The sequence below is a fragment of the Eurypyga helias genome, unplaced genomic scaffold (assembly GCF_000690775.1).
Source record: "Eurypyga helias isolate BGI_N326 unplaced genomic scaffold, ASM69077v1 scaffold598, whole genome shotgun sequence".
In the NCBI taxonomy this organism is placed as follows: Eukaryota; Metazoa; Chordata; class Aves; order Eurypygiformes; family Eurypygidae; genus Eurypyga; species Eurypyga helias.
In genome coordinates, this window is record NW_010267303.1 from 1 (window position 1) to 18133 (window position 18133).

The 18133-nt window shown below is 41.2% G+C and overlaps 1 protein-coding gene across 1 annotated transcript; it reads left to right on the forward strand.

Annotated features, from left to right (window-relative positions):
- Positions 1–29: 29 nt before the first annotated feature.
- Positions 30–17463, forward strand: WDR75 (WD repeat domain 75; the record flags this gene model as incomplete). The annotated part of the gene is made up of 20 exons (XM_010157350.1): positions 30–175; positions 949–1014; positions 1694–1787; positions 2802–2926; positions 3254–3324; positions 3870–3986; positions 4569–4657; positions 5489–5647; positions 5985–6044; positions 6134–6249; positions 6661–6833; positions 7425–7588; positions 9782–9965; positions 12058–12152; positions 12542–12637; positions 13214–13383; positions 13982–14041; positions 15188–15331; positions 15411–15502; positions 17256–17463. Coding segments are annotated over 20 exons (2429 nt in total), but the record flags the coding sequence as incomplete, so codon positions are not given.
- Between the last annotated feature and the right edge of the window lie 670 nt (positions 17464–18133).

An 18133-nucleotide genomic window follows, 5' to 3' on the forward strand; every position in this document is an offset into this window, starting at 1 on the left:
CCTTCTCCCGTGGGCGGTGGGGTGATGGCCTTCGTCCTTCTCCAGGTACCTGCTGTGTGCGGCCGGAGACTTCGTCAAGATGTACAGCGTGGCCACCGAGGAGACGCTGCAGCTGATGGGGGGCCACGCCGACCTGGTGACGGACATCCAGCTCAACCCCCACAACTGCATGCAGGTTTGGGGAGAGGGCGGGTGCTGGGGGTGCTCCGGCCCCTGCCCCGGGGGCTGCCCTGGCTGTTGGGTGCACTTTGAGAACGAGCTGGGAGCAGTTACAGCGCTGTAGAGTTAATGCTTCTCTGAAATCTGCCTGGGAGGGTAAACGTTGTATCTGTTTTCCACAAACAAAAATGCGAAACATCATGGGGATCGCACTCGTTGAGTGAAACAACAGCAAAATGGAAATGTCAGCAAAACTTCCATTTTTTTTAATGACTGTAGAGGGAAGGAAGCACGTGACAAAATCAGCGATATTTGCTGTGGTTGATGTTTGCTCTCTCCACTGATGCGGGTGCAGATTTAACTAAATCCTTTTAATTTGCCCAGTTTGTCCAGCTCTCAGTTTGCTTGGGGTTTCTTTGCTGTTGCTAGATAAACGAATTGCTTGCCCAGATGGACGGCATCTGCGTGTTATCTGTGCAAAGTCTGATGCAAATGTTAATAGATGTTCACATAATGGATATCTGTGCGTGCTCTGGTAGTCTTAAGTGACTAAACACAAATACCTGTTGGCTTTTTCACACGTCCTGTAACTGTGTACTTCAAACCAGAATAACAATGCTGTATTTCCATTGCACTTTGAAGGCAGCACAGGGCTGGTCTGTGTTGTCTATTTATGATTCAGCCACTCAGAATCCTAGTTCCATTGATCAATCCTTCAAGTTTTAAGTGGTGATTTTATGTAGAAACTGACTTTAATATATTACTCTTTTTTTTTTTTTTTTCTCTCAGCTCTATTCTTCCTCTCTTGATGGCAGCATTAAGCTATGGGACTTCATGGATGGGATTCCCATTAAGGTATGCTGAGCTATTCCCATTGAGCATGTCAAAATTGTTCTTGACCCATAGATAGTAGAATAAGAATTTCTGCAGCTGTTACTACAAACAGGCACAGCCCAGTTGGAGATTTGTTGTTCTGCCATTAGCACAGCCAGAAAACCATTTATTTATGTCAGTAATAGAATGTGACAGTTGATGTGTGTGTCACTGCAGAAATTTATGGTGATGCAGAATCTTTTGGGGGAAAAGATGGTATATGCACTGATGTACTAACTTCGCTACTTGCTGCAGTTCAGAGCCCAGTGTAGCTCTTAGGGAGTGTGCTGCAGTTTGTGATACGCCAACAGAAATTGATATGATGGCTTGAAAATGTGAGCTGCTAAGTCTGCTGTTTTTCCTGTCTTCTGCTAGGTAGAGGCATTTGCCTATAGGTGGGCTTTCGGCTTTGTATTAGGGGTAAGGTACCTCTGGGTTTTTCAGTAAATGTCAAGCCTCATATATTATTAGTACCAGTTTAACATTTGTATTAGTTCTTTACAGAATAATTGTCTTCTTATTTGTCTTAGAGTTGACATTTTTAATTAATACATCAAGGTTTCTTTAAAGCATGTGTGTTTTCCTTACTGTAAAAACTTGTTGAAAACCATGCGCACAAGTGTAAAATCACTGACCACCTCCTCTTTTATTTTGTCTTCAGACTTTCGCTGTAGGACCCAAACTTCTGGCGCTGTACGCACTTCCTAATTGTGAGGACTCGGTGTTTGTTGTAATTCCAAAGAGCGGAGAAAGAGGTACAGTATGATTGGCATCATCCTTGTCATATATGTCATTCTGCATCTAAGCTGCTGCCATGTCAGTGAACAATATGCTGCAAGAATGTGCCTTAAGGCATTGATTTTGAAACTATTTCTGTGATTCTATGATTTTGTACCTCTCTCTCTTTTGTTATTTTCATTATATGGCATCTATTTTTTTTAGTATTTATTGAGAAGAGTGTTTATCCTCACTTGTGAAGCACATACTGCATGTATCTGGTGTTAAAGATGCAATGAATCTGTAAGCAGTGCTTACCATGATCGAGGGTATGCTACAGGCTACTCCTCCACCTTAAGCAGTATTAACGTAAATAGTCCTGTTTAACAGCATGCCTAAATATTTCTTCCTAGAATGTTCTGTGAAATAAATAAAAATATAGCCTGACCTTCCTCTTACTACATTGCGACAACTGTCACTTCAGAGATAAAGGAAATATACAACTTTGCTTGGTTTCTGCTTACAGTTGCACTGGTCTTTGCTATCTGTTTTTCTATCTTCAATACTATCGTTTAAATCATAGAATCACAGAGTGGTTTGGGTTGGAAGGGACCACAAAGACCATCTAGTTCCAAACCCCTTCCACGGGGAGGGACACCCTCCACTAGACCAGGTTGCTCAAAGCCACATCCAGCCTGGCCTTGAACACTTCCAGGGATGGGGCATCCACAGCTTTTCTGGGCAACCTGTTCCAGTGCCTCACCACCCTCTCCGGGAAGAATTTCTTCTTGATGTCCATCTAAACCTCCCCACTTTCAATTTAAACCCATTACCCCTTGCCCTGCTACTACATGGCCTTGTAAAAAAGATCAAAATACCTGAAGCAATTATTTTTTGAAATATACTGCAAACTTTTTCAAACTTATAAAAAATACTGGAAGGCACTAACCTGTTAGTTTTAAGGTAGAATGGGTGTAAATCCCCTTTGGAAGGGGTCTACATAAACTTGTTCTTTTATAAAGCCTTTTTATAACAGATTTTTCATTGGTCAGATACATTCCAGCTGGTCTCAGTTAAGCTGACAAAAGCAGCAGGCCAGGATGTGGAAGCCAAGGAGCTGTCAGTGGTATTGGATGGTGTGGACGCGTCACCGAAGCGTACTGCATTTGGAAGAGAAGTATACTCACCTTTTGGGGTTGTTTCTTCTGTTGGGGGTGGGTTGGTTGGCATTGGGTTGTTTTCCTCTCAAATGAACTATATGCTGTTTATGGTTTTATACCAGCACAGCAACACAGAAACAGAACTGACGTTAAATGAATCTGTGTAAGACCTAAGCTTTCTTTTCATAAAAACAAACAAACAACACTTAGAACAGGAAAATATTTACTTAGCATCAGTTTGTGTTACTTTTGATTTTAAGTACTTTGTAGTGAAACATGATTTTTTTCCTTTTATGTGTAAAAACATGATCTGTATGTCCTAAGTAGTTGTTTTACTGTCACAGGGTGAATATGTGGCATCAGTGAAGGACATTCATCTCCAGGTTTATTTTTTTAAACAGAAACAGTTGAACAGGTAGGACTGAAAGTGTCGGGAATTGATTCAGTCTGATAGATCGTAAATGTTTGTCAGCTGGTGATGTGTGCACACATTGCTGTAGATTTGTCAGCAGCCGTTTGGTTTTATGCTGGAGGGGAGGTAGTCGCTGCGTAAGAAGCTTCCCCTAGAGACAGATGGTGAGGTGCTGCAGTGGCATCGGTAGCTTGTCTCTTCAGCTCAGGCGTGTGCTTCTTTCAGGTAAATGCTTAGGCTGATATTGGACTGAAACAAGTGACATGGCTTGGGCAAGGCCAGAAGGGGGAGAAAAGGGAGCTGGAAGAAGAGAGAGAGAAAGAAGGAAAAATCCTTCAGCTTGATTGAAGGCAAAGAGCTAATGAAGGAAAGGAGAAAAATAAGTCTGTCACTATTTTACGGAGCGTGCATAACACCTTGGAGATGTTTCACTTTGCTAGTCAGAATTATTTTTATGTGCATTAGCCAATCCTTTTGAAAAGTTCTTGTTAGGTTTTTGTGTTGTTTCTTTTAAAGTGTAATGGAAGCTTCTTTCTTAACTCTTGAAGGTTTTCTGTAAGTGCAACAAAGACAAAAAGTGGGAACAATCACTTCACCTGCATAGCGTGCCATCCTACGCAGGACTGTATTGCAACTGGCCACGCTGATGGAAAGATTCGCCTCTGGTATGTGCGTTTCGGTTCAGCTGCGTTCCTGAGCTGACGTTCGTTTTTGGGGTACAGAGTGAAACCTGAGGAGCGCAGTCAATTTCATCCTTAGCGTTGCCATTTTCACAAGTCTTGGTGAGCACAGAACGGCGAGCCCTGTGAAGCTGCAGCGCTGACACTGACTTCAGACTGCAGCTTCATTTTAATGTCAGATGGGAAAACGTTCCTGTTAAGCTATGTTCTGTGAATCTAAACTGCATTTGAAAAAGGTAATGCAGGAGCAGCTGCAGTAACTCTTCGTGGGCTGCTGGAGCCCTAGGGAGAGCACGCTGGTGGAATTGCATGGTAGAGAACGACGTGCTTGCCAAGTTGCCCTGCAGCACTGAGGTGCTCGGTATGTCTGAGGTGTGGGGTGTGCACCAGGCAGGTGCTGACAACGTGCTAGCAGGGGTCCTTCCCGCCCTTTGCATCACGTGAGCATACAAGAAACTCTAGAACTTAGCGGAGAGGATGGTGCGCTTGATTCAAGTCAGTGTTTCCTTTCGCTTGCTCTGTGGTTGCTGTTGTGCCTAAAGAACTGTTCTGTTCTTCCCCACACAGGAGGAATTTCTACCACAGGAAAGAGTACACATTTACCACGCTGCACTGGCATCACGATTCTGTCATGGATCTAGCTTTTTCTATAGAGGGTGAGTAGAAAAACCACAAAAACCTAACAACCACAACACCACCACCCCACACAAAGAAAAACCCCAAGAAACAAAGAAAAAAAAATCTCTCAGAGTTGCAGCAGGGAGGGTAAGAATCAGTAGAAATGTGAGATTGTCCACTTCAACAAATCAGTTTCTAGAATTTTAAATATGTCCAGGAAGGATCTGAAATGAAAACTGAAGCAGCTTTTATTTTTTGATTGGCATTCATAATGTCAACTCTCTACCTTCTGTGTTAAAAGTAAAATCTAACTCCTTCTCTTACCCGCTTTCCCCCAACTCCACTCTCCCTCACTCCTCCCCTCTCCTGAGTAGGAAAGAACTGATGGCTTCTTGCCAGAGTCTTATTTGCATCCAGATAAAACAAGCCAGTCCTGTCTGAGCTCAAACCTTGTGGCAAAAATAGAGTTAACTTTTATCTGAATTGTGTGATCTGAACTCTTCTCCTTAGGATACTTCTTACTGCAAAGTATTTCTGGTTGATACAACAGTTCAGCTACGTTCTAACACACATACTCAGCTGATTCAGAAAGTAATGGGATCTGCTCCCAAAGCATTGTTTAGATTTTACAGTAGACACAAACTCTTTTTCTCTAACAATTCAACATGGAATAATGATAAATAACTCTGTGTATTGCCCAGGCTAGGTATGAGGAATAATGGCTTTGTATGTCATGCAGTGTAAGAAAGGGGTTTGAAACCTCTGTTTGTCTGTCAGTGTGAACACGTATACTGATGACAGTGGGGGTTTTTTGGGGTATTTTCTTTTTTTAACCAAAACTTGTAATTACGTTTTTCTTGCCGGAAAAGGAACCAGCTTGCTGAGTGGTGGAGTTGAATCTGTTCTAGTTCTGTGGCACAACGAATCAGACTGTCAGAAGGATTTCCTTCCTCGTTTGGGATCTGCTATTGAGTACATCTCCATGTCACCTGATGGCACACTCTGTTGCACTTTGCACACAGACAACAGTAAGCCAACACATACTTTAAGAATCACTTAAAGCAAAATGGAATGCAAATCCGTATGAGCTTTATTTTGTAACTGAATTAACTAGATAGTATATAAAAGTTCAGTATTAATCTGAAAGAACACATGCTTGAGGTGATGTTTTGCTTTTTCATCAGTTCTGTGAATTTGCCTGATGACTGCTGTAACATGGCTCTCCACCTTGGTGTATGGGTGCCATAAATCGAGGAAAGATACATTTAGAGGTTTAAGTGCAGTTGGTTAAGGTCCCTTCCCCACCATGAGATGTGGTTACCTTGCAGAAGCCTTTTGCAAGACTTTATCTGTTTTTCCTTTCAGGAATTACAATAATCAACAGCAACCTAAGATTTTCCAGAAGTATTCAAGGACTAATCAAAAGTAAGTGCAGTCATATTTATCTGCCCCTCAGAGGGCAGAACGTGTCACTTTACATCTTGGGTCATTTGTCATCTCATTTTTCTTTCCAGGTCCGGATGTCAAGACTGGTCTGGTGGTTGATCCTAGAACCAAAGCTTTGGTCCTGAACGGAGAGCCTGGCCACTTGCAGTTCTACTGTCTCCAGAGTGACCAACAGCTGTTCAGTGTAAGTTGGATGGGCTTGTACTAAAAGTTTTAACTTGGTCCATCAAGTTAGTTATGCATCAGAATTTATTTGAAGGCTTAATATGGTAAACAGGAAAACAGCCAGTAGCTATACTGCAAGACTGGATTCTGAGCTGAGATGTTTTCAGCTTGGCTGCAAACTTGTTGTTAAGCATAGCTTCACGTTGACAGGTGAATAAGTACTTGAAAAGAGCGTGCTGCTCCTGTTAAATGTCAAATATTTCTAAGTAAAAATCCCTCTAAATATCTTTTTCTCCTTCTTTCCTACGCTTAGCATTATTGTGGAATGTACATGCTCTAATTATGCTTTCCCCACATTTTTTTTTTCTATGCTTCAGCCCAGTCCTCTAAATTTACACTTGAATTTAACTTTGGTTTTGCTGTTTTGCAGTTGGATATTGTGCAACGACAGTACATTCATCAGGCAGGTTTAAAACAAGCCGACTTGGTAAAAGTCGCGTTTAGCGCGCGAGGCAAGTGGCTAGCAACAGTAGAGGAGAGAGAAGAAGTGACTGACCCTGAGTTACAGTTGAAGCTGTGGTTCTATGATGAAGAAACACAAAGGTAACAATAGTAGAGCTGGCCTTCGAGGTGTCAATATCTAAAGTATCACACAAATATCAACACAGGTTTTGTCTTGCAAAGGCAGAGATTTTCCAGATGAACTAATAAAATTCTAGGGAAGACCCTCGGGAGAGTTTTTACCATGCAGGCGACACGCAGCAGGAACCACGCAGAGAGTTGAAGTAAATACAAATTGGAAATAATTGCTCAGAGTCTAATTTATGCATATCAATCAGACAGGCTGCTTTAACCATGGGACTTAAATTCACATACTGACTTGGTATTAAAAGCCATGGACTTGACAGAATGGTTCTATAGCTTGTCTAATCCATCATTCATTGATTAGTCCTTCTAGAGGACAGAAGATGAAGACTTTATTGGGTTTTTTTCTTTGGGGCTACTATCTCTCTTGCTGTATGGAAGTGATTAGAGAAATCCAATCTGCAAATGCGATACCATTTAGCTATGTAATGAGACAGCGGTTTCTTGGATTCCTCTTCTCCCTGCCCCTCCCAGAATCATCTTAGACTGAAATCTTCCGCAAGGTCAAAATGATATGAAATGGCAAGTTTCTGTTTCCTTTTCCTATAGCTTTAAGCTGAATACCAGAATAAATATGCCCCATGATGACCACATAACAGACATGTGCTTCCGTGACATGGATGAATTGGAAGATGACTCTCTGATACTGGTAACAGCTGGCAGAGATTGTGTGTTTAAAGTCTGGATGATGGTAGAAGACACCGATCCGGAGGGTAAGTATGGTCTAAATAACTTGCTTGCTACCTTGTGTCATGCTATAGAAATTCTGACCCTAACCTGGTCCTTTCCGAACCAGGCCCTCTAGTCCCACGCCTTTATCTCTTTTCTGCTGGTGTCACGGAGTATTGTGTTCTCCCGAGCATCCTCTGTGATGGAGTTCTTTCATGGTTTTGCAGTACTATGGAGTGATTGGGAGGTTCCTGATATAGCAAGGACCGTGCTGAGCCTGCTGCAGAACGGAACCGCAGCCTGCGTTGATTTGTTTAAAGGGTTGTTTGTGGTAATGATTTTTCCATGCTGGGAAAACTGCTTTTGTAATTCCTCTGGGTCATCTGTGTATTTGAGACTTCTGCTCAAGCAAGCAGGTTACAGAAATGTTTTATTCTGGTTTAGTTCAGTTAGTGTAAAATCATAGCACTCGGCCTTTCTGCAGCTCCACCAGTTCAGAGCTTGTTTTTTCATCATCCTTCCTTCCTGTTAGATATTTGAATGCCCTAGAATGGATATTTAGGATCCACTCCCAAGATACTTCAGTAGCCAAATTTCACCTCTCAAAATGCATCGTGCTGACATTCACCCATTTCAAACAGAACGTCTGAGGGATGCGTGTCACCCTGTATGCCTTTGGATGCGAAATACAGGAGATTTCCTGCTGCTCAATTTCCTTTTATTTAAATGCTGTTGCGGTGCTGCTTCAGTGAGCTGGAACTTCCCTGCTGCTTGGGTGTCCTATCATCTCATGTTCCTGAATAGACGTGGTCGTGGTCTTGCTGAGCTGCTTGCAATTTAGTGACGTGTTTGTGTTTAGTTGGGCAGGTGAGAACATGTTCAGAGGTGCTTTTGAGCCACAGAGGTTTCCATCTGGGAAACTTAATTTCCCAAATTGACTTTCCAAGCAGTTTGCTCCTCAACAGTGGCTATTCATGAGAAGAAAACCAGAAGCTTGTATTCAATTACTAGGATCTATGCTTGTATTTCACTTTACAGCAGCTCCCTCAATGGCACCTGGAAGAGGTTTATTTTGGGTTTTGACTGCAAATAGTTCTAAGCCTAGATTATATCTTAACTTAAAGAGCAGATACTTTAAGATCTGGAGTACAGTGTGGGCTGGGGATGAAACCAAATGGGGTCTGTTTCCTTCAGCAAGATAGTTTTGTATCTGCTGACTGGGCTCATCAGGTAGTGTGTGTGTTTGTCTTTTAAGGGACTAAACAGGTCTGTTTCATCCTGTAAAAGTAAAAATTAGTGCTGACTTTTGGGGTGTATTTGCCCAGGGAATGCAGGGTAGGAATGCTCAGGTAGAAACACTGAACATGCCTGCAGGCTTCTGTGCAGCAAATAATTAAACTTATTAGTTCATATGTAGAATACACTCCGGCATGTTTCTGTTTGCAGCAGATCTCTCGCTGTGCCTGTAGGTGGTGCCAGGCAGTTTAGAGTAGTGAATAGTTTCTGGCGTTTTTACAGGTGGTTCTTTTAGTCATCAACTAGTAGATATTTATACAGACAATATCTTGGCATAGGGTGAACTTATTTCCTTTCTTTCCTCATCCTACTCACATGTTTCAGTAGCTTGCTGTATGAATTTATTTACACTGGGAAATGTATGTTATGTGCTAAGTAGATCACTTGGCTGTTTGTTTTATGGTGGTTATCAACAACGGGAAGGGTGTCCCGGCTGATGCACTGGCAGGTTAACCAGTGCAAGGACACATGCTTGATGGGTCACGTTGTGGTCCTCAGACTTTATGTCCATGAACTGTGAGCTTTTTTGGGCTCAAATGCAACCTGTGTTCAAAATTTTAGTAATGCTCTTGTGCTTGCTATTGTATTAAAAGAACAGTATGTTTCAGAGTGCTAAAAGTTGAATCTACTTTGGTATGTTTTTTTCTTTCATCTAACATCTGCCTCTTTGAGGGCACAGTTAATGTAGTTGGCACAGTAAACCTGAATATTGTATTGTGTTAATCTCGGGATTCAGTAATCAAATGCAAAACTGAGGACAAATGGAAGACCTACTAGATGTTTCCTGTACTAGAACAGGACAGATTCTCTGTACTCTTCAAAAATGTAAGCCTTCTGAAACAAACCTACCTTGCTCTTGAGCCTATTTTGCAGCCCTAATACTTGACAACCTCTTTCTTCATGTATGAACTTGAATTAACTAGTGTATTTGTTCAATGCAGCACAGCAGAGCGTGAGCTGGAGCTGTGACTTTGTCGGCAGCTACCACAACTACCAGGCTACTAACTGCTGCTTCTCAGAAGATGGCTCTTTGCTTGCTGTTAGCTTTGAAGAAACTGTCACTGTGTGGGATTCGGTTACTTGGGATCTTAAGTGTACATTTTGCCATCCACCTGGAAAAATAAGGTATGTTTTTTTATCTGGCTGTTCATGGCTCTCTGGAACGCTCAGAACGGAAAGAATCAGCTCATAGTAGTCCAAGACCTTGTATATGTTCATATAAACTTTGCATTTAACAGTCTTCAGTTCATACATAGAGAAGGCTCTAAAATGGCTTTTAGGTGGTTGGTACATTACGGTTTAAAAATCAAGCTTTGTAGTTCCATCTTCTTACTTGCCTATGATTCCTGTACCTCCCATACCCAAATACGTATCATTGGGCATGCAGTAGCATGTTAATAGCCCTTCTCTTTTTTCCCCATTAACCTAGGGATGGATCCAGGTACTTGAAAAGTATAAATGTAAGGAGTTTGCTTTTCTTTCATGTACACGTGCATACAAACAGAAGCTGTAACAAGGTCAATATGCCTCTGTGGTTTATTGATGTCTCTACTATAAGATACATACCTTGATCTTTTCAAACCTCTGTTGGAAAATCTGTATTTGCCTGGCAGACTATCCCAGGATGCTCCACTGTGTGCTGTCATGATAAAAGACATTGCCAGTGTCTAGCTACTGTCCTCTTGTGTAAGGATAATGAGGAATGGCATAGGTCAGTCGTAGAGATGAAAGGTAGAGATTCACAAGAATAGGATAGTGCTTCCTGAACTGTGCAAATACACAGAAGTTTCTGATCCAAGTAAAATATAATTTTTCTTATGAGAACTGGAAAAAAATAGGTCAATAGGTGACCTCACTGGTTCATCTACGTAATCTCTGTGCCAGTTCTCTATAGGTTAACAATTGCTGAAACGGGAAGATGTTACAAACCTACTGTAGCATTCTCTTTCAGTGCTAAGGGTTTCCTAACTGCTTCTCCTAGTCATTGCTACAGTAATGTTAGAGGTGTTTCATATATATAGAGGTGTTTCTGTTTCAAGAAACCAGAGAGGGTGGTGAGGCACTGGAACAGGTTGCCCAGAGAAGCTGTGGATGCCCCATCCCTGGAAGTGTTCAAGGCCAGGCTGGATGAGGCTGTGAGCAACCTGGTCTAGTGGAAGGTGTCCCTGCCCATGGCAGGGGCGTTGGAACTAGATGATCTTTAAGGTCCCTTCCAACCCAAACCATTCTATGATTCTATGATTCCATGATTCTATATACCTGCTTCTGGGAAACACCTAAAGTGACAGCAAACCATTGTGTGGTCACAGTGTTTTAAAGACTCTTGACATAATCAAGGAAAGATAGAGATTTCTCACTTCTGTGATTTTGTGTATGTTTGTAAGCTTTTCTTCTGTGTGATCGAGGCTGTTTTGTTCATACTGCTCCTCTAAGATTAGAAACTGAGAAATGCGATTCTAAAACTGCTGTGCAGGAAAATCGTGGGAGGCATCTCTGCTCTTATAGAGAAAACTTCTCTTGCAGTGGCAAACTTTTCCCGGGCCAGCTGGTCCTTTTCTAGCCTTTACTATATGCTATATGAAAAGAAAATAAATTATTGTAGGACTATCTTCAATGACTGTATTATGTGCATTGCTTCAAAGGTGTGTTTTAATGTAGATATCCTCCCCTTTCTTAGCTTTTTTGAAAACATTTTGTAGCATTAGAAATCAAAAGGCAATTCTATTATTCTCAAACAAGAGAATGAGAAAATAAATTGTAGGTGAAAGCAAGTCACTCATTTCAACTGATGCAGCCTACAAGAATGGGGTGTTTTTTAGGGTTTTTTTAAGACTCTTCTCTTTCTAGTGCTTAGAGCAATAGTAGGAATTCTTTATATATGGAATTTATTTTCCAGTCCTAGTGTGAACATTTAATAGTACTTATATGTTTGTAACTTGTTTAAGACCTTAAAATCACTCCTTGGAATCAGAATGTTGTAGGATCACGTAATCCTTACAGATGTATGCATGCTTTCCACTCACACACACAGCCACCAGGTAAGTCTGGGAGAAGTTTCATGCTGCTGGAGGGGAAAGCAAAAAGCAAACTTCTCCTGATTTAAATACCAGAACTAAATCTTAACTAAATGTTTATGTGACTTGTGGATCGTTACTACGTACAGAAGCAAAGATGAATCTGAAGATTGCTGACTTGTTTTGACTTTTTACTTCTGTAGGAACATCTGCTTTGGGAGACTAACATGTTCCAAGTACCTTATTGGTGCCACTGACTGCGGCTTTTTGTGTTGCTGGAACCTGCTCAGTTGTGCATGTAAGATCAGCTTAAATATATACTAGAGTTGGTAACATTCAATACTTGAATTTACTGTGAAGCCTTAAAATAATTCTAGTGTGATTCCAGACTGATCTACTGCAAAATGTCCTGTCAGTCCAGACAGCACTCTGTCTGCCATGCACGTGCTCTATGTGCACGTGGGAAGTAAATCCTAAGTCAGATGACTGATAACAGCTAGCATTTCCTGCATTTGTAGAAGTTGATAATATTTGTGTATTTTGAATCATCTGGGACTAAGTGGCTTGCCTCTTCCAGAGGTTAAGGCCCTGCATGTCATTCTCATTGGAGCTTTTGTTTGGCAAAGTAGTGGGATAGAATTGAATGCCGCCTCTTCATGTCTGGCTGTTGCTGTGTTTGTTTTTCAGTGGAGTGGAGTGCCCACCTCAATGTCTTACTTCTGCAACCTGATCCCCTTTCAGAACATATTGCTGCTGTCTCATGGCTCTCAAAAGAGTCCAGCTGTAAGTACAAAGGCTTCTTTGACACGTAATAGTGGAATTTAAAATCGTGAAGCCATAATTTCTAGAACATGTTTTCTTAGAATTCAGCCCCAGGACAGCCATAAGACAGACTTGAGTCTATGGTTGCACCTGTGTAAACTGAGCTGTGTCGGACAGCAGCAGTCAAGTAAAGCGTGCTGGCTCCTCGTCTCCTCTTCTAACAGTTAGTTTCCGGTACAGAGTATAGCACAGGATTAACATGTTCTCTGGGTGAGGATGTTCTTGACCCTCTCCTGTAAATGCAAAACTGCGGTTGAAGTGTACTGCTACGGTTTAGAGCTTTGACTATAAATTATGATTACTCTTCCTAGAGCCACTGCTCTACAGAAAAGTTAATTTCCCAGTATGTTCTCTGGATGGGAACACTGTGACAGGTACCTTCTAGTATGCCGTAATGCTTCGTGATTAGAATTCCTGCAGGCTGGTGCTTAACGCTGTCCTGTCCAGCCCTTAGTGGCTACCATACAGAGGGTTTGACAGCTGTCTGGGTAGGGAAGAACTTGATGATTTAAACAAAGGATATTCTTGGTTTTGCAGTGTTTGTGTTTAAACCAAACGAGCCACGGCCTGTCTATATCCAGAGAAACCTCTGTAAAGAAAAGATCCAGCTTGCTGCCTTTGTTCCAAGAGATGAACCTGAAATTATTGGCTCGGAGAAATACCTTTGGCTAAGAAGATCCCAACTATTTTTTCTTACGGATACACAAGTAAGAAATGGTGATTGGCAGGTGATTCCTGGGGGAAAAGTCAGCATTATATAAAGGATATAAAGTATTTGATACTCTGATACAAATTCTGAGTCTGCTGTTAGGGTATAAGAATTTCAAGGCAGCGTAAACCATGCTTTATTCTTTATTAAAAGCTTTCAACTGCCAAAAACGGCAGCTTTCAGCTGCAGTTCAAAATTTATTATTTACTGGTTTTCTTCTGCTAATAGTTTCTGCTTCCTCATTCACACAAGAAAGTAGATAATTTGGGAACACTGTCCCTGCTGTTTAACTTGAACAGTCACCTAAGAAGCTGATTTATTTCTGATTATTCAAATGTTTCATAGGATATTCAGTTTTGCCTGTCACTTGTGAGTGGCTGGTGATTTTGTTTGCTTTCCCAAAAAGTCTATATAAAGCCTCTAGGGCCATTCCCACTTCCTTTCAGTTTTTTCATAAAATAAAGAGGAAGAGGTGTGTTTGCCTCTTCCACCTGACTGACAAAACCTTTTGGGCCAGTGGGAAGCTTCTGTAGGCAAGGTATGGCTACATGGAAAGCAGTTTCACATACTAAAACGACTGCATTTCTGTATTTTAGGAGCTGATGACGCTTAGTGCAAAGTCCCTAGAAGAAAGGCTTACACCCTCAAGCAAACAGGTACCTCTTACAGAAGTTCTGAGACAGCTGTACAGAGCAGTTAAATTCTGTTGGTGTTCAGTTTGTTGGGTTCAAATTCCCTTCTGTCCTCAAAATGCACACGCATCCTCAGATGGAGTCACAAGCACCTAGCTGAGGGGGCAGGAATCTGTATTTGCTTATTTTCTGACAGAATGGCTATTTGTAAAAACCTTTTTTAAAAAAAAAAAAGGTAGTATTAGTAAGCTACCCCCTCCTCTTCTCACTTCACCTGAACCAAAAAAGATAGTTTTTTTTAAAAGGATAGTTCTCCTTTGAAAGGATTCAGGTTGCACAAATGAAGCAAAAGCACTTGATGTTTGAATAAGCTCTTTCCTTATCTTGGTTTCTTTAACACTTGGAACCTTGAGTGTGGGCTGACCTGCGCTTTCTGGTGAGGATGAACGGTTGTTGGTTAATTGGGAGTTGTCAGGGAGAAGGAATTTCAGAATTACATTCCAGTAAGTACTTCTGTGGAGCCGTAGTCTGGAAATTCAGTGTTTTAAAGTCACGTTGAAGAAGTGGTTCGTACCCATTGAACAGAATAGAACTGTAGCACTTACTTGATTTGGTTGGTTAGATAAAATAGATCAAAATAGAGGTTAATTCCTTTCTAATACAGAATCCAACAGGCATGTGGTTGTGAAGCAGTCAGTCTCTCTGGAGGGGGGAGAATAATTCGGTACTCAGCTACAGGTATATTGATCTAGGAAAATGCCAGCGGCAAGCTGCCATGTTTTGCTTCCAGTGGTAGAATTAAATCACTCAACTGGCAATGCTAGGGGTATAAATGACCTTTTAATCATAAGTGCTATCTGAAAGCCGTGCTTAACTTTTCTGGCACATGCACCAACTTCCGTATTTGGAAGTTAATTGGTACCTCAACCAACTAAAATCTGGTGTTCTTGAACCCAGCGCCAGATCCCAAAGAGTTTTATTACCCCTGTGTAGGGCGTGCTGAGGATGCCTGACAGAGGGTGAGTATGAAGAGCCACAGGGCTCAGTTGAGTGAGACTTGACTGTGGAGTCCTGTCACCCGGGTGGATTCTGAGTTTTGGTCGCTCAAAATGAGGTTAAACTTAGGTTTGTGACATTACAATTCTACTTAAAACTTTCATCTTTTTCAAGCTGGCAGTAGAAGAAAGTCTGCCGGTGACCCCATTTAGCTTGCTGTTGGGAAAGCACAGGCGTCAGCGATCACAAGAGGGCACAGACCTTGGAAAAGTGATTGTTCGTAATAAGCATGAGCAAGATTCGCCTGCTGTCAAAGAGGTAGGAGTACTTCCAGTAAACGTACAAACAAAACCATGACAAACAACAGCTTTCATAAAGCTTCTGTTCTTCTTTTCAGCTTTTGCACACTCCAGCACACGTTTTGCCATCTGCTTCCTTCCTCTGTCCTATATTTATCAATTCATTGCTCATCTCCAAAGAGAACAAAAGGTAAGAAAATTGAAGAACTCTCCTTTGTTATTATTTTATCTCTGCTTAAAGTATAAAAGCAGGTACTCAGATGTTGTTCATGAATTTAACTTTATTCCAGGGATTTAATCTTTTTAGGGTTATTTTTGGATAAATGGTGGATTCTCAACATTATTTCCTATTATGATGACTTCCTGCTTAATTATTGGCGTTGGTTTCTCGATACACCAAGAAGTTAGTCCTTGGGTTTGATCCTGTTTCTTTACAACTCAACTTCCATTCCTACTTAATTAAGCCAAAATACGAGTGTATACAGCGAACACAATTGTCTTGCTTATCCTACAGTGCATTAATTCCAATTAAATGGAGTAGTCTGATAGGTACTTAGAATGTATTGTATCTTGCTTCTCTGAGATCCATGTGTGCCTCTGGAAAACGAATGCAGGCAGAGGGGTTAGCACTGCAGTCTGGTATTAGGATTAGTATCTTGTCACTTGCAGTGAAGCCAGTGAAGTGCTTGTGGTTTTTTGCAATCTATTCCTTAGAGTGTTTAATGAAACTCTACCAAGGCAGAGGTGAAGGCGTCATCAGTGTCAGCTGCCATTCTGCATTTGCAAAGACCACTGAGGGGATGGCTTACGCTGCCAGTGTTTGCCCAGAAAGAACGAGCAGTTGGAGTAGTTTTTGCGCATGCGTTGTATTCCGCCGTAGCAGCAGCATGGTCACCCCAGCTCTGCTCTGTTGACCAGTATTGCTGGGTGACACCAGTAAAAGTCTTCATGCCACAGCAACAAAACACTGTCAAAAGTCTAATAGAGGGAATAACTGGAGACTTGCATGTAGTTTCAGTGCTGAAGAATTTGGGAGTTCAGTGGCCTGTGTAAATATTTGCACATCTAGGGCTTGTACTTTGACACTGGTAACTAGCATGAATGTGCATTTGAAGTTACACGTAAGGGCTGCAGGGATGAGCTCTTGAAGAATGGTGAGAATGTATCACTGTATAGATTCATTCTATTAATGTTAAATAATTTTATTTTCTTGGCAGTGTAATATTAATGTATTGCACATTTCACCACTTAAATTTTGTGTGTGAGAAATATTTTGTGTTGAAACAGATGATTTCTAGGAGACCAGTACTGTTCTGCCATGCAGGTTATTCCTAATGTCACCCAAAATATTTATACAACAGACATTCAAACCAATAATTACCACATTGTAAATGGGAACTCTTCTACAGAACTTTTTGGAAATGTGCTTTCTACTTCAGCTCAAGTTTAACTCTAAACCTTACGTACCTCCCTATGCTTTAAAAAAAAAAAAAAAAAAAAACAAACCCACAAAAAACAAACCCAAAACCAAACCAAACTTATCTTTCCTAGTAACACTCGAGGTATTATAGCCATTTTTAAGACCAAGTGACCTTTTTTTGATTTGAAGGAGAAGAATGGCCGTGTTGAATATTGTCTTATCTATCAGTGTATCCAATCTTGCAGGAGTGTGAGATTACAAATCTGCCTGTTCTGATGTGTATTGTGTGTGGAGAAAGAAAAATGGTGTGTGTTAAGCTTATTGAAAACAGAGGACACCTACTTGAAAAATAGCTCATAATTGAGATGGCAAGAGGATAGAGCTTCTGAGAGGAAAAAAACAAGATATAATGTTTGCTTACTTATTTGCATAACTTGCCTCCTATAGTATGTGATACTTCAGTATGTCAGAGTACCCATTAATTTAATTAATTGGGTTGTTTCCGATCACCTTCCTCTTTCAGTGCTGAAGAAGTAGCTGATGAAGTAGAAATGGAAAGTGAAAAAACAGAGGATGACTCAGATGAGGAAAGAGAAATTACTGAAATGGAACAAGAAGATACAAGTCCTACGGAATTGTTAGGAGAGATGACTTGTAAACTGTCTAAATCCCAGGAAAAGGAGTTACGAAAAATAAGAAAAATGGACTACAGTTGGATATCAGCTTTCTAAACAGACATCTTGTGTTTTTTATACTCTAAACTGAGGCTTTGTGGATTAAATATTCTTCAGAAAACTCTTTCAAGTCCTTTGGCCATAAACTTCAGGACCCTCTATTTCCGTAAGAAAGGAGACCTTTGGGGGAGGGATTTAAGTTTTGAAAAGCTAGTTCTGCTCCTGATTTATTGCTCATTTTCTGCGACCTTAGAAAACGTTTAACCTGAGAAGGTGTTTTTCCCCTTGCCAAGTGTATTTCGAAGGCTAATAGGAAAACCGAGTTCATTATCTGACATGTGATCAGTTAGCAAAGTGACAGCTAAGTTGCTGAGAATCTTCCCCACTGAAGCTGGGCTGCTGATGCCAAAGCGACAGCAGCAAACAGCTTCAGTTAATTAGACTGCTTCATTAGGGGAAATGAGGATGGTTCCCAGTACTGCTGTATACAGGTAAGTAACAAGTCTTTCTAGCTGTTGAGACGGATGACATACGGTTTAATATGCCTGATGCTAGAATACAGATACCCGCATGGTGGCTGCTGTTCATAGAGCAGAGAGATTCCCAGGCATACGGTACTTCATGTACTGCCTTGAAAACAAAGTGGAAGACCCTTTCCTCCCTCTCTGTTCTAACACCATATACTGGAAAGCAGCGAGGGGCAAAACTTCACATTTGTTTTGGGGGA